General features: G+C 36.9%; 1 protein-coding gene across 2 annotated transcripts in view; it reads right to left on the bottom strand.

Annotated features, from left to right (window-relative positions):
* ARHGEF3 (Rho guanine nucleotide exchange factor 3) overlaps positions 1 to 17,214 on the bottom strand; it is a 148,541-nt gene that overhangs the window by 110,495 nt on the left and 20,832 nt on the right. For both annotated transcript variants that reach the window (XM_075096165.1, XM_075096166.1), the window contains exon 2: positions 15,225 to 15,320. In XM_075096165.1, the coding sequence (XP_074952266.1) occupies positions 15,225 to 15,320 (96 nt within the window). The remainder of the gene's footprint in view (positions 1 to 15,224; positions 15,321 to 17,214) is intronic.

Here is a 17,214-nt window from a genome sequence, read left to right as displayed (position 1 = left end):
ATAACAAGAGAAATTAAATTTCCTCACAACTCTCCTACTCCAGTAAATGCAAAATGAAAAGATTCTGGATGGACAGCCTATCCATTATAATGCATATAAGAATATTCCTTTTAAATTCCCCTCCCCCGTGTTTAATTTTTTTTTTTTAAATCAAGCTGTAAATGGTGAATACAAACACATTACATACATATATTTAAAACATCCTCCAAACATAATGAAATACAAATCAGAATGAGGAAAAGTTCCTCATTCATTTCAAACCTCTGTTAAAATGAAATGCAAAAGAATCAATTAAGTATTCCATTACAGGATCCATGACTAGGCAAATGTCAGCTTGTGCCAGATGAGTTGCAGATTAAATAAGAAATATGAAGGACGAGAACTTATTTTTAATCACCGAATATAAAGACCATGAAAAGGAGCTATTATTTATTCTCTGGATTAACCATATGATGCCCAATAAATTTTAGATAGCTTTAACTCCTACAAGAATTGACCAGGAAGATGCTACAAAACAGGCATCACTGTTGATTAACTGGATCATCATAGAAGTCTCACCAGATCACGTTCCGACAGATTGGAAGGCAAGAGTTGGAGGGGTTTATGATCATCCTGTTATTTCAGGAATAATAAACCAAAAGATTAGTAAATATATGTCAAAGTTGATTATTAAGCTAATTTAGCCTCCTAAATCTTCATTTTTCTTCCTACTTCCTTCTTCATTTGTATGGAGATTGGTGGACATTTCCCACCCTTTCCTGTTTTGTTATGGAGTGCTCCCATGTCAACACAGCACAGGGAGAAAGATGAAAGAGTTGCCTAGCTCAGTTGTCAGTTCAGAAAAAGGAGGATTACTGGGAGAAGAAAAAAAACACCTTATGAAATTTGATGGTTGGGCCAGAAAGGGTGCTACACATAAAGGTATAATAAAAGCATATCACCACTTTCCCTGTCTGCACTTTGGTACAAAACTTCTTGATTTGTAGTTGACTTATGTGACTTCACATACTGCTTTAAGTTACATAAATAACAGATACGAGAGTGAGGGGAACGTGCCTAAGCAGGCCCAGTTACAACTTGCCAGGTCTTCTCCGTTCTGCTGTAGTAATAAATAACACAACGTAAAGTCTTGCATGTGAATGTATGTAATGAAATTGCAGCACTAAAATTGTTATAATAATATATTACAGAGAAGCCTTTGTTTTTAAAAATTGGAGTGCAATTTTTTTTTTATCTATTTGGTCACATGCACCTTGCGTTTTAATCTGTGGAATAGAAACACACTATATAGCTTTCAAAAATAGAGCTATCTTTATGCTACTGTTCTGTACACAGTGGGGTGTGGGAGACATCAAGAAAGAAAAATCGAGAGCTCCTCCTGATATAATTTGCTATTATAAATGAGAGTCTTTGAAACAATATCTTCTCCACATTCAGAAGTATACTAGTATTGAATTTACTTTTTAAAATACAGCTCTAGAATCCTTTTAAAAATGAAGACATAACTGGACAGCTAGTAAAATACAGTTAGCTTCTGACCTTCACCACTTAGTGCAAAATGTGACAGAAAAGACAATGATACAGCAGGAAACAGGGTACCTATATTCGTACTGATTGATCAGGTTAGTTTTTATGAATTTTAATTTATGCTTCTTACAATGATATTGAAGTTCAGAGAAAAAAAAAACTTGTTCTCAATACTAACAAATGGAAAGATATTCTGAAACTTTTGCAGATCTTTTTCAATACTTTGCAGTACTCTTATTTTAGCCATGTATGCTTACTGAGTTTCTGTTCATAATGACCTTAATATGAGCTGTTACTATTAGCCCAGATTACCTTTTCCACATCAGAAGAAAAAAATCTACAGATATAGCTGGGGAATTTCCTTGTGTAGTTTTAAGGTAATGTAATGACACCTTACTACAGAAAAGCTTTCTGTCATATCCAAGAGATTTGCAGGTGACCAAATGTATTCAGCTGGAAAGATACATATTCAAATAATTATCTCTTGCAATAAATATCTACAGAAATTTTCAGGGCCCAGAGGAAAATGCAGCTAATTTAACCAATTCACATATTCTCCACCCTTCCCTCCCCTCCCCGCAAAGGAAAGGGCAAGCAAAAAAATCAGCCTTTTGTTTCCGATCTTTTGTTTCCAAATACTACATTCTTTAAATGTTCCCATAGTAACACCATGTTTGTTTCCCTTGAAAAATTTATCACCAGCTCCCTCTACAGTCAGAGAATAAACTAAAAATATATAGTCACTTATTATTTAAGGGAGGGAAGGGAGAATTTTAAGTGTCTTATAAGTGTTAAAGTATTAACCAGAAGCTCAAGTGTACTACATGTTGAACAAGTATATAAAATAGTAACGGTTTATAAAAACATATTGGAATCTTAGTGAAAAGGAATCATGAACAAGGACAAGAATCTCTAAAAGAGAAGCAGGGTAAGCATACAGGAAACACATGGTTGGCAATGGTGGATCACTGGGGTCTTCTTTTTACATCTGAAAAAAAAGTCACAGACACTTCATACAGGTAGTTGCATGTACACCCGCTCGGAGAATGAAGAAGTTTCAAAGTGATTAGCAGAAATTCACACTATTCTGCATTTTATATGTATTTACTTATGCATTTTATTGCAATTTACTTTGAGGGCCTTTTTTGTTTTTTTTATTTAATTTTAGAGTTGTTTAGTAGGTTTAAGTTAAGAGTTATTGTTTTTACTAAACCAGCCTGAAAGTAAAGCATGCACCACCTCAGTGGAATGCAGCAAAACCTGGTACGCTCCACTGAACATTGGGTGCCTTCACTGAACAGTGAAAGTTACTGGCCGAGGAGGAATGTAAACCCATGTTAACAGAGTTTTGTTAGAGCTCATCAGCCAAAAATTGCTTAAAAACAAACCCAAAAAGTATTAAACTGATTCCTAGGTACAGATAATAAAAACCAAAAAACCTATCCACAAGACTGAAGAGATGGTGGCAGCTAGACTTATATCAAACATGAACTTTTGCCTTTGTGGATGGCTATAAGGAAGTCTGTAGGATACATAATTGCTACAGAGCCTGGAAGATTTTAATTATCACAAAAATGGTGTGCTTTGAAGCACACTGGCAGACTAACTGCAGTAAGTGGTAAGCAGCTGCGTGCGATGAGTAAGGGTCCCTGGAGGGCCTGGAGTTCCTGAAGTATTGATAGCAGCTAATGGAGATAGGGCTGATTAGCAGTAGAGACGTACTCTGGAAAGAACAGTCAACTTCACATGCGTTTGGTGAAACCTTCCATAAGTAATACCAGTATCATGTGTTTACTGTCACATCCTGCAGCCTCCCTAAAGAGAAATAGGAAAACCTTGCCTCGTTCCCCTCTCAGCTTGCTTAAGAGACTTACTTGCTCAGATCTCATAATGCTATACATAGTATCTAAATATCAAACCCATCTAAGGGACATCTTTAAATAATGGCATTTTTCCTACAAAATTCATAGTATGTGCATCAAATATGATGATGTGCTAAAACAGCTCTAATGGTGGGGATTGGGGAATGATTTCTGGTAATGAGTAACCCACTGACTCAAATAGTTAAAAGCTCTTCTACTACAACATGTAACATTTTCTATATCTATCAAATGCTTACTGATTATGATTCAAGTATCATATCATTGTATATTTAATTTAGCCAGAGTTAAACTTTTTTGGTAGAAAAATGGAAATTGAGGGATTAAGACAACCTAAAAATATTACAACCCTCTTACTGCTGTTAATTTGCTATTGCCATGAGTTATTTTTACCATTACTGGAACAGACTATTAAAGAGGGAAGGAAATATTTTCCTTTACTTTGCTTTATGTTTTGCAAATAAAATTTCTACTATTTCTATATTTTTTGTGGGTTTTTTTCCCATAAAGTAATAGAGAAGGAAAAGAAAACAGTATGAGACGCAGTGTATCTGAATGAGAGATGATGAGGCTCTACAGCGTGAAAAAAACAACTAAGATGGATGACAAATTTCACCCTTGATCTAAACTATGCAAATTCATTTATTCTGTGTTTGCAAGATTGCACTGAAGGAGAAGATCTCATCTGCTATAACCATAACTTCAACTTGAAAATGACCAAAACATGAGTTAGGGACGCTGAGGCTTCCTTCCACAGTGTATTAGTTATTTACACTGGCAATACAAGCCTAATCACCATGCCTGTGGTTTTTATCACCCTGTCAGCATGCACTTCTCTCATCCACATGGGGGCGGGGGGGAATTATTAAAAAAAAAAAATCTTAACATGACAAAATGAGAAAACCTCATTCTTTAGATAAAGCTATACAGATCAGCTTCTCAGTTCCAGTGATCCCTGTTACAGGCAAGAGAGTGACTGCCATAGAAAGTCTGAAGTGACATTAATTTTTATTAAATATCCTTCCTAGATTTCATCAACATAGCCCATCAGGAAGAACGGAAGAAGAGACTTTTAACAACAGGAAGACTGACAGATTTTTATCCACCTTTCCTACATCAAAGTAAAAATTACAGAATTTTAAAGTAAAAATTTTAAAATTATATTTTTCAGACATTCTCCAGTTCTTTAAAAACTAAATACATTTCACTTTCTCTATACACTCTTTGTGAACATTCCATCTACCTGTACATTGGAGCATAAAAGCCATGTCACTAATGTGTTCACTAATACATATTTATAGACAAAATACCATTGAGGGCACCCGAAGGATGGTATTACCTTTTACTTGGATAAAAAATTACTGACTGAGTTGGAACCAATCAGGTATTTCAGAAATGTTTGTTCTAAGTCCCTAAGCTAACAGTTATAATACAAAAGAGAGATGTAGCAGTGAAAAAGCAGGTAGAATGCAGTAGTCATCACCAAGCACGTAGCAAATGTCTCAAGAGATGCAATACCGATAGAAATTATTTGAAGCATGACCTTGAAACAATATAATCACATGTACAAAATGCAGATGACAGCTCTGTCCAGGAATCTAGGGAGTGATCTTTCACCAAAAAAAGAAATAAAGCCCCTGCAGAAAACTCCCACTGAATATTACCTACAAGCAACAGCCTTTGTGCAGTAAGATGGCTTTTGAAACAAGCAATCAATAACTGTCACCTCTGCTTATATCTCGTTATGCAGTCCCAGAATAAAGGAAAGGGCAAGGCGGGAAAGGGGAAGGTGAACAACCAGAAACCGGAAGGACACCGAGAGCAGGCTGAGAAAACTGCCTTTCTCAATTTTGGATCAAGCCTGCCATCTTGTGGGACTCAGATTCAGGGCAGCATGCAAGCTGAACGCTTTTCTTTCTTAAGGCAGCAATCAACATTTTTTTGATCCCATCCAGGACGAGGAAATACAATCCAAACCAAGTTTTGTAAGACATGATGATTAAACATATGTTTAAACTTGTATTTGCCTCTGGGGCATATTTTCTTCAGTTACAAAGCCGATTTCATGTGTGCATAAGACTTAAGTCAGCAGTTGGTGACTGCTCTTACTCCAACCGTTTCAGCACATTATCATCCCTCACTGTTTCTGGGTGTGCTACAGAAGCTGATATGAGTCATCCTCTCCGTGTTCGAAGTCGCTCTCCTGGATCTTCATCCACTTCCTTTAAGGGACTGGCTCTCAGGCTTCCAGTTCCAATGCAAACGATTCCTTCATAACAATTTTCAATTCTACTACTCCTTTTATGGGCAGATAAGTACATTAAATAAGCTAGGAAAGTTAGGTAAGATAGACATGATTTTTTTTTCAGTCTATTTTGTAAATATTTATCTCCTTTATTAAAATAGTCTGTCATAATTGTTAGGTTATGCTAACTACCCTGGATATTCCTCAGCTTTCCAAGAAGAGTATTTCTTGTCTTTGCAAAAAAGACATTGCTAAAAACCGACTAATTCAAGGCCTCTTGCAAATAAGATTAATTTTCTCTAGCTACCTAAAGTGTTAATCTGCAATTTATGGGACTTCAAACACTGTAACCTTATATTCTCCAAACACGTATGTGCCTTTTGTAATCACAAACATCTGCAGTTAAACTGCACTTGACTACAGCCATTTTAAGTCAGTTCTTCAGGATGACTCATTTCTACTGATTGAACAACGATATAGAAGAAACAGGGAAAGCTGTTAAACTTGTTTCTCTTCTCACGCTTAATTCCAGACACATAATTCTTCCTTCATCAGTTAGCAGCTGGCAAAAGCTGCAACAAAATTATGATTTATGTCACGAAACCTTACTTCCCACACAAGTTAGGAGTCAGCTTGAGTACCTGACTGCCTTTGAGGTACAATATGCAGCAATTTACCCTATTCTGATCCTCATTAAGGAAGAAGGGTTGTGTGATTAAAACCACATGCATTAAGGTAAGTATCTACTATGTGGTATCTACATACTAACTCACCATGAAAATGCATATTTTCTGCTGCTCACCACTGCTTTCCTATCTTATTTTTACTCACATTGCAGCCACAAACATGTTAGTTCAAGTATCTTTTTAATCTCAGTTGACCCTGTTATTTCTATGTTTTTAAATAGCAGATGAATTTAAAAAAAAAGCAGCAAGCTTCAAACACACAGTTGCACAATACCCCAGAATAACTACTTTTGCTATACCAAAGAGTTTCCAAATTTTAAAGCTCAGACAAAACAATAATCAGCAGACATTAACATAACCCATATGTTCAGGGAGTGATCTGATATCTAGCCACTGGGCAGAACTTCACTGTAGAACCATTTTTCCTTATTAAATAAACTAACATTAAAAGCTAGCTGTGTAACTGTAAATCTGGTAGTCCCTAAATAAGCTAATAACTAAAAATAAGTTTATCTTAGCAACAGCTGTTAAGAACCTAGAATTTAAAAAGTGAGAAAACGCTTCACAACTGAGATGAGAGCTCAGACACAGTAAGCCCAACAGCTATTGATCGAATGGCACGTATTGCAATAGAAATGCTACATAAATATGTACAGGCACATAACGTTTCCTGGAAAGTGTGAGAGTGCAGCTAATAAACACTTAGGGCAGCCTGAAGCCTTCCCTCCTCCATCCGCCTTTCTTTCCCCACCTTCCACCCAGCACACTTGTTTGTTCTAAATGCTAACCTGCATTTCTTGGTTTTTTGCCACCCAGTATTTTTATCTTCTCCCCTTGCTTTTCTGTTTCTTTTTTTCCCCCCCATCATCCATGACATAAACTAAGGCCAGCCTCTTATAAAAAATGTGCTGTGAGAAATAGGATAACAAAACCAGTTAGTGCCTTCAGCATTCCAGTCATCTTTTCAGTGGAACAGCTTTTAGGTTCCGTTCATCCTAATAATGTACTCACAAGTTAATTTTAGTGTGAATTAGTCCCAGTAAAGTCAATAGAACTGCATGGTATTCATAACGTTAAACAAACTTAGTATCTTCACTATATCAATTTTAAGGGATTTTTTGTGACATGTTGTCTACAGTACTTAAGAACTGGCAACAGGAATTTGATTCTAAGAAGAAAAATGTCTTTAAAGTAGGCCTGTGTCATTCTTGGGGTGGCTCTGTAAGTTCTTATAGCTTCATACTGCTCCACTGAAGTCAACACTCACATAATCAGGCCAATCTGACTCACTACATAAGCCTTCTTCCTTCCTTTGATCAGACAGCTACATACTGCATGCATATTTTTGAAGCCAGAAATCTTTTTCCAATCATTTAAAATAGAAATGTTCACCTATGAAGATCTTACAAATCCTAGAACACAAGCATACCAGATACTGCATCCGGTTATGAAACAGCACCAAAAATAAAGATCAAAAATTTTTATTCATAAAGCTAATTTTTAAAAATAATAATTGTCTAAAGAAGGCAAGTATGAAAAGTCATCAATTTATTTTAGATTACACTTCCTTATATATTTTGTAGTTTTGGCAAAGAAGTCCTAGTAAAGTGATCGAACCCTGTGACTCCCCACTTCCTTGGCCACTGTGTCCCACCCCATACTTAACTGCAATTTTTCACCCTTTGAGTTGTACCAAGCAACTATTTGTAAACATAACATTAGTGAAATAAAAAATGAACCTCCTTTTCGGAAAGCTGTTTCTAACCAAAATTATTGTCTTCTAATTCGCAGAATAGATCAATACAGCACTGGCACAACAGATGTGGTGGCAAGTAATGGTGAAAATAGGAACAGGCATCTGAGAGGCTGAAGTGTTTTAAAGTAGTTTCACTGCAAAAGCCAGATTATTGTGAAGCCTTACTCCTGAATGTTTTCCTGATTAAAAAAAATTATATATATACACACACACATGTATATTCTGGTATGATTCAATTAATTATTTCCTGTGTCTATTTACAATGTTCTATTTCACATTTCCAAAGTTGTGATATTTAAAAACAAAACAAACCACAGCAACAACAACAAAAAGAAAACAAACCCACACCAACCAACAACAGTAAAAGTAACAACTTGGCCTCTAATTATATTGCACAGTATACCACATCCCTTGCCTAGGGAAAGGGACCGCCAACCACCAAACAACGTGTGAGGCTTCAGTGAAGACTTTAAACCACAAACTCTGTAAAGAGCCCAGAATCAAGAAGAGTTCTACTGTCTTCGTCAGTCACTTATGATATAAAGAAAACAGTAAATTTTTTTCTGACAAAAATTTAAAATAAATGTAATCTACACAAGCTTTTTGGCGTAACTATCACTAAGTTAACAAATCATTACTAATTACTCAGATCAAAAAAATCAAAATAAAAAAGTTCTTGTGGAACTTGCATCCATGAAAGTAATTTTAAGGTTTGGATTGTCATGGTGGAGAACTACAATTTTGCTTAGAATTACTAATTTGCTTCTTATGGGATGTTTTTCTCACATCTTCTGACAGGCCTTAGTGACTGAAAAAAAGTTTCAAAAACTCATTCTAATGGTCAAATACAGCAAGTGTCATGTTTTCATATACATAAGCCACATTCTGGGTAACTACACCCATCTAAAAATCTACTGGAAGAAAAAAAAAGTAAATCCTTGGGTAGTCTTGGGTAATCTACTCAAAAATCAGAGACAGATGAGCATTGCTGGAGGTTTTTTTTTTTCCTTTTTGAATAGAAAACTCAGGAAAAGTTAATAATAACTTGGACCATTTGAAAAGGAAGTGGAAGACACCCAAAGTACATCTCTCTCTGGAACATTAAATAGTAGACAACTTTTTACTCCTTTTGGTTCTGGCAAATATTTGTGGTGTTCTTATCAGAGGTAACAGCACATACTTGACTTGAGTGAATATTTGATAATATAGAAAATATATGCTTGGGAACAAACCATAAACTCACTGCTGCATTCAACATTCCTCCATTTAGAGCTGGTCTAGTTTTCAGAATTACAGAAGCCAGATGTGCAAGAACAAATAGGTAGTCCATATATCCCTGAATCTCTAGGTTTCCATATTGTACTTCTTTCTTTCCTGCCTTGAAATTGCAACCACACTGAATTTACAGGATAAGCTTCTAGAATCCCGAGGACAGCCCCGTGAAAGATGGTAATTTTTACTTCTCTGTGTCCCTTTTCTAGAATATCCCTTTAACTAGGAGCAGTACAATGTGTTGTAATGGTGTCTAGCCCTCATATAGACAATGCTGAGCTGGAGGGCTGTTATGTCAATAATGAGCAAGAAAAGCAGGCTCTTACAACTTTGTGAGAATATACTGAAGCATCTCCAGAGATTCTACTTTAGGCATAACGACGCAGCCATATGTATGGCAGACTGCTGACCCAGTCTCATCAGAAGGGCTGCACAGGTACAGCTGCATGACAAGAAGCAGTACCATGCATCACACCAGCCAATGTCAGAAGTAAGATCCTAACAATCTCTCCACACCCTAGATACGCTCACACTAAGATATGACAATAAGCTTTCCTCTTTCAATGTATGCTGTATGCAATTATGGGGCGGGTTTTGCAATTAATTTTTGTAGTTCATAAGTTCAGTATCTAAGTTAGTCATCTTTCTCACTACACAGACTAGATTTTCAATAGCTCCGCTTCCTCCGAAAGTCACCAAAAATAGTAGTTACAAATTGTCAATTCCTCTACAGTAAATTTATCATAGAGCGAGTTATTATTCTATTAAAGTTCAGTGCAAAAACATTACTGTAATTCCAGCCCCCGATGAAACACAACTTTTAAAAAATGTCAAGAGATTCCAAACTGAAGTTTTCACATAAGATACTTAACATTGTCATTTGCACACCACTGCTCTCTCAGCCAAGATTAGCACCAGTACCCACATGCCTTTATAGATTACAAAAATACTTCCATCTCAGATTGGAACAGAAAGCTGAAACAAAAACAACCTAGCTGTTACACCGGAAGACAAAGAACAGACAAAAAAAAGATTTAAAGATGTTTCTGTCCCCAAACTCAGTTTAAGTCAAGTCATAAATACAAAGACAGTCAAAATGTACTGGAGTCCACATGCAACAATGCTTGTTTGGTTAGTTTTAAAATTTATAGATTTATTTCTTCAGAGCCTCATGACAGAGGCAGTTTTCAGAGAGATTTGCTCTAAAAGTGACAGTGACTGCCATAGAAATAGGAGAGCATTGCATACTCAGTAAGCAACATCACAGAGTATTTGGAGACAGAAATGGAAAGCCAAGGCACCACAAACTCGGTCACAGAAGAGATCCAGACCCCAAGTTTCAGTTACTAGTTTTAAAAAGCTGAAATACTTCCCAACTTAAACCTATGTAAACAGATAAAGAAGTGACTAGCAAGATTTCAACCAGCCTAGAGGAAGCACATTATAAATCCACACACAATAACAGAAACTGGAAAATTTCCAATTCCCCTGCACATTTGTTTTGAAAAACAACATGCCAGCCAGCTGCTTTCATAGTAAGCATAGATGGATTGACATGATTCCCACTTGCTCCCTTATCTTTAGTTCCTTTCTTGCAATTTTCAACATTAAGAAACTGAGAATCTGCCAAATCAGTAGCTTCTAGAATTTCAAGGCTTTTAAGCCTTTTTTTGTTCAAGCGCTGTTCCATACTAGCTCAGACAGTGAACGGTCACGTCAGTTAGTATCAGCTAAATTTCTCGGTACTCCTGCTTATCAAGAACAGCTTAATTTGGTTCACACATGAACTCTGCTGTGGTGCCCTCCAGTTATCAGACATTTACAGCAGTCACACTAGTACTACAACTAGCATTCTTTTTGCTGCTGTAATCTTGATTATGCATGTTGGGGGGGGAAAATGTAATAGAAGCAAGCGAAGCATTGCAAGTTTGAGAATTCAATTAACTGTATCCTGTAGAGGCGCCAAACTATGCAGATAGAAAACACCGATGAAATGGAATGCCAGAATTTGTAACTGGCTATGCAATGTAACTGGGAACAGAGCAGATAGTTCTGAATTTCAAACTTCTGACAGTAACTAAGTTTCTTATCTTTTTGGTTGGGTTTTTTTTTTCAGAAGCTTTTTTGTATCTTATCAGATTATATCCTTTTCTGGCATTAATCTAGAGAAAGAAAGCAGAGAAGGTTTCAGATGTTCTCTTCATAGTCAGTAAAGTAGTTAAACCATGGAATTCCCAATATCCATTAGCATTTTGGGGAGACCGAAATTAAGAGTTCTTCCCTCTTGACATTCTTTCATTTAACTTCAAATTCTAGGTAGTTAGTACTGTACTGTTGTGACTCTTTGTCTTCTATAAAATTACACTATTATCTTCTATAAATGGGGAGGAAAGTAATTTAGTGAGCTATTATTTATTTCCATTTAATAATTTATCTTCTAATCTGTCCCCAATATAAAAACATATCATGCCTAAAGTATCTATGGCAGCTTTATTTAAAACAGGATACTATCCAGTAGGTAATTTATGAGAATAAAATTCTCACATAAAACACCACTTATGATTTATAAACAAAGTATAAATATATAAAAGATCCTAACTTTAAGGAATGGGACAAGACAAAACAATATACAGTTATTGCCTGAACAAATGCACCATGCTTTTACTGAGCAAAGTATATAACAGCACTCACACAATGCACACAAGTTTAGTTACAGCACTTGAGAAAACTTCACAATATAGTAAGGTTATGTGGATAATTCCACCACAAGTTTGTTGTATCATATTAATGTCTTGCTGTTACATGTATCTATCTGTTCTTCACAATTGAGCAGTAATTTATTCAGGAAAAAAATTAAGACCTTCATCTTCAGGCTGTGAGTAAAAATCATCACCAGTCAATTACTTACTCTTCCCTCTATTTCTAGGGGGCCTGAATATAAAGCCTTATGCAACATCAAAGCCTTTTACATGCATCACAAGTGATGTTTAAATGCTAAAGTCTTGCTCAGGGCTTTTGCTCTTTGGAGACTTTTGACTTGATTGAATAATTTGCAGTGTTACTGCATACTTTTAATAGTATACACTCCTAATCTTGCTATGACTAACACCGGTCCTTACTAATAGCCACATTTTCATGAAAATAAAACTGAGAACCCGTCAGAATATAAATGTATCAAGAATCAGTCAATGAAAAAACAATAATAAATGCATGATGCAGTAAAATGTTGCAGTTTGTTAGGCTGAGAAAACCATTTATTCAGCTGTAGTACTCACAAAAGCCCATGATACCAAGCAAAAAGATTTTAGAAAACTTCAAATATATTCCACATAGACCTAAATGAAAATATCACCACTGTATTACTGTACCCACTAAGTAATAGCTGAGTCACAAATAGTAAAGAAGTCAGCCTCATTTTGCATTCATCACACTACCCGTGCCTCAGACTGCTATTCAGCTTCTCAAGTCCAAACCCAACTGAAATTCCACAGATTGCAAACACAATGCCCATTTTAACAAATTAGATTTTGCTTTACAGAATAAGAAGCTAGCAAAAATGAAAGTAATATTGTTGGTTGATATACAGGTTGAAACACATTTAAGAAGATATGAAAGACACCTTAAGTTGGGCTAAATGTTGTTAGCTCCTTGTAATTCAGCACAAGCCCCACAATTTACACAAAGAGATAACCTGGCTCTTCATACCACTTCTATAACCTAATACATGATACTTAAATAGAAAAGGATATCACAAAACCTATGACAGCATATATTATTCTCTGCCCACAGAAGAGTTAAATCTCAATATATCCTTAACCACTGAAGTGCTCATCGATTTATCTTTCAGTAATGAACACTTTGGTGTCAAGATAACTCAGTCCAAGTTTCTTCTGCCCGATTAGCGCTCTTATAAGCTGTCACACACTTATTCATAGCCAACAGAGTCTACAAGGTGAGATTCAAATTTAAAGTTTTCATTCCACATTTATCTTACTGACTGAAGATATTTATCAAGCTTACATCCACATATACAGTGGTGACTCTACAACCAGCCAGTGAAAATACTCTAGCGGTTATAGAAATCTTTATTTCCAAGTGCCATGTAAAATGCATTAAACTAATCCTACAACATGAAACAATTCCCTACATCTCAGTGACACACTGTGTAACTTGGCCTAGCGCTGACAGAGATAGAGAGGGGCTTTGAGATTATGTCTGCTCCTGCAGATGAGCATTTGGAATTGGGGATATTTATTTAACCTCAAATCCCAAGCTAATTTTACAAAGGCTGAAAAAAAGGAATCTGTTTTATCTCCTAATTAGAACTCCTAAGCATCCCAGTATATTAAATTAAAATATATATTTAATTCCTAAAGAAGAGAACAATCTCTACTCTAACCTCTGACTAATTTAATGAAGAATTGCAGGAAGGCAATGATTAAAAATATTAGCAAGTAAGACTGAATGTATGTCAAATAAATTGTAGATCAGCATACACAAACAATATAGACAAAAATTTGGCATGGGGGAGCAGGAGACACACAGCTAAAGGCAAATCAAAGACTAGTTGACAAGTAAATCTGCTATTTTCCACCACTTTCCTTAAGGTCAAATACACATTTGTAATAAATCATACCATTTATTCATTATACTCTAATACTTGATAACATTAATTGTACTCTCTCATTACTTTAGTCAACATCACCAAGAATTATCATGAAGCATTACAAAGAAATGCCATGCAGAAAATGAAATTATATTGCTCAATACCACAAGCAGGATAAAAAACAATAAAAGATACTAAATAAAGGAACAGTATGTGACAATTCCCCACTCCTCATTAGATCTAGGAGTCAGGAGGGAAGCTCACAAGTCTTCTTCATCCCACCCCTTATCCAAAGACTTTGTTTCTAGCTTTGAGGATGTTCAAGGAATAGTAGCAGAATAGTGGGAGACATTTAAAAAGAACCTACTTTCCAGGTACTATGATGCTGTTAATTTAATCCTACATAAAAACAAAACCAAAAAATATTCTTCGTGATTTCCTGACAAGCATCCGACAGGAAATAACATTCATTTGCTAATATTTCTTTAATTCTTTAGCTTTTCAAGATTATTTCTCAGACTACAAAACCAACATAGGTTAGCTCCTGTTATGAGTTTATTTGGTTGTTTTCTACATAGCAAATAAACTATGTAACAAAATCCTAGAACAGCAGCAAGTAAAAATCAGCAGGCTCTCAATAAAAGGCTCTTATTAATACAGCTGAAATAGTCTCAATGCATTCTCAACACCCTGTTCCTTTCATGAAAACACTAAAGAAGGTGCTAAAAATTGCACGGACGGTGGCAGTTTCCACAAAAAATTGTCCTAATGTGGAAGAGTTTGTCCACATCTACTGTTGAACAGCATAATATTTTTTCCTCCAGTACAGAGTAATTTTTTTAAATAGATAAAAAGTAGAAACTATTGACTAATGTCTCCCAATGCACAAATCTCAAGAGGCCCCAAGCCCGCACAGTACTGAAGGGTACTAGTAATAGCATTGCACAGGCATAGCAACAGCACTGGGAGATTATGACATTTGCCATATGTGAAAGATTCCATGAGTACAACTGGTGCACTGTTGAAGTGAACAGTTTTTCCATTGCCCATCCCCCATGACACCCTGTCCCATGGTCATCTGCTAATAATTCAAAACCAATATAAAAAATTATTTCCCTTTTTCCTTCTGTGTTGTTAAATAATGCAAAACAAATGCAAACACTTATAATAAATAATTTTTACCTAATTTTAAAATTACATCTCCCAATATTGCTGTCTACTAACCTCTTAGAAAATTAGAAGTAAAGCTTACCAAAGTTTCTCTTCTTCCATTCCTCCTCTGGCACATTGGTTTATTACAGCAGGGCTACTCATGGTAAGTGCTGAGCTGTCAGAATTCATTTTTTTTCTACAAAGGAACAACAATACCAAAAAACCATGAAAAATGCAATGTAAGTGAAGAATGTGTTTACTAATTCACTAGAAAACCAAAACGTTTAAGACCAAATACAGTATGTTTCATTCACTTAAGTAAATGTCCTAAATCAATGAGATTAATTGGATGAATACATTGAGAAGGATTTGGCAGTTTTGTGGACCTGCTAGTTATGCCAAACTCAACACTGATTGTCTTTTGTTTACTTTTCTGAACACATGCCAAAAGAGTTGATGTCAGCAAGCCTGTATCCAGGGCTATGCATAGTGTCAGTTATGTTAATTTAGTGCAGCAGTCACAGCTAGCGTTGCCACGGGATGATCCACACAACACTGGGGAGGAAATTTCAGTTTCTAGTAGGTAAAGATTTACAGAAGCTTTTTAGCATATTTTTATAACTCAAGATCCATATTGCGGTCCCAGGGCCACAATCTCACTACAATTACAGAAACATGGTGGGATAGCTCGCATGACTGGAATGCTGTTATGGATCGCTACACACTTTTTAGGAAAGACACGCCAGCATGGTGAGATGGGGGAGTTGCTTTTCATGTGAGGGAGCAACTGGAATGCATCCAGCTCTGCCTAGGGGTGGAAGAACAAGTTGAGAGCTTATGGGTAAAAATTTAAGGGGCAGGCAAATATGGGTGTCACTCTTGTGGATGTTTGCTACAGGCCACCTGATCAGGATGAGGAAGTCAATGAGGCCTTCTACAGACAGCTGGAAGCAGCCTCACAATCACAGGCCCTAGTTCTCATGGGGGACTTCAACCACCCTGATATTTGCTGGAAAAGCAACAGTGAGGCATACACAATCGAGGAGGTTCCTGCAGAGCACTGAGGATAACCTTTAGATGCAGTTGGTGGAGGAGCCAGAGATGAGATGTGCTGCTGGACCTTATACTAACAAACAAAGAAGGTCTAGTTGAGGATGTGAAGGTTGGGGGTAGCCTTGGCTGCAGTGACCACAAGATGGTGGAGTTCAGGATCCTGCGTGGATCTGACCCTGGACTTCAGGAGAGCTAACATTGGCCTCTTCAAAGACCTGCTTGGAGGAATCCCATGGGTTAGGGCTCTAGAAGGTAGGGGAGTCCAAGAGAGATAGTCAATATTCAAGTACCACTTCCTCCAAACTCAGGAACAGTGCATCCCTGTGAGGAAGAAGTCAAGCAAAAGAGCCAGGAGACCCACATGGATGAGCAAAGAGCTTATAGAAAAACTCAAATAGAAAAAGGAGGTTTACAATATGGTAAAAAAGGGACTGCCCACTTGAGAGGAACATAGGAACATTGTCTAGGTAACCAGAGATGCAACGAGGAAGGCCAAGGCCTACTTGGAACTAAATCTGGCAAGGGATGTCAAGGATAACAAGAAGGGCTTCTTCAAATAGGTCAGTAGTAAAAGAAAGACTAGGGAAACTGTGGGCCTGCTGCTGAGTAAGGTGGGTGCCCTGGTGACGCAGGATGCAGAAAAGGCAGAGTTACTGAACGCCTTCTTTGCTTCAGTCTTCACTGCTAAGGCTGATCCTCAGGAGGTGAGAGAGAAAAATCTGAAGAAAGGAAGACCTCCCCTTGGTTGAAAAGGGTTGGGTTAGAGATCACCTAGGCAAACTGAACCCTCACAAATCCATGGGCCCCAAAGGGGTTACACCCACAAGTGCTGAGGGAGCTGGCAGATGCTGTCACTATGCCACTCTCCATCATCTTTGAAAGGTCATGGGGGACAGGAGAGGTTCCCAAAAACTGGAGGTAGCCAATGTCACTCCAGTCTTCAAAAAGGGGAAGGAGGACGACCTAGGAAACCATAGGCTAGTCAACCTCACCTCCATCCCTGGAAAGGTGATGGAACAGATCATCCTAGAGGTCAT

This window comes from Phalacrocorax aristotelis, chromosome 6 (assembly GCF_949628215.1).
Source record: "Phalacrocorax aristotelis chromosome 6, bGulAri2.1, whole genome shotgun sequence".
NCBI lineage: Eukaryota > Metazoa > Chordata > Aves > Suliformes > Phalacrocoracidae > Phalacrocorax > Phalacrocorax aristotelis.
The sequence above is the reverse complement of the archived record's forward strand: the minus strand, read 5'-3'. Positions and strand labels throughout refer to the sequence as shown.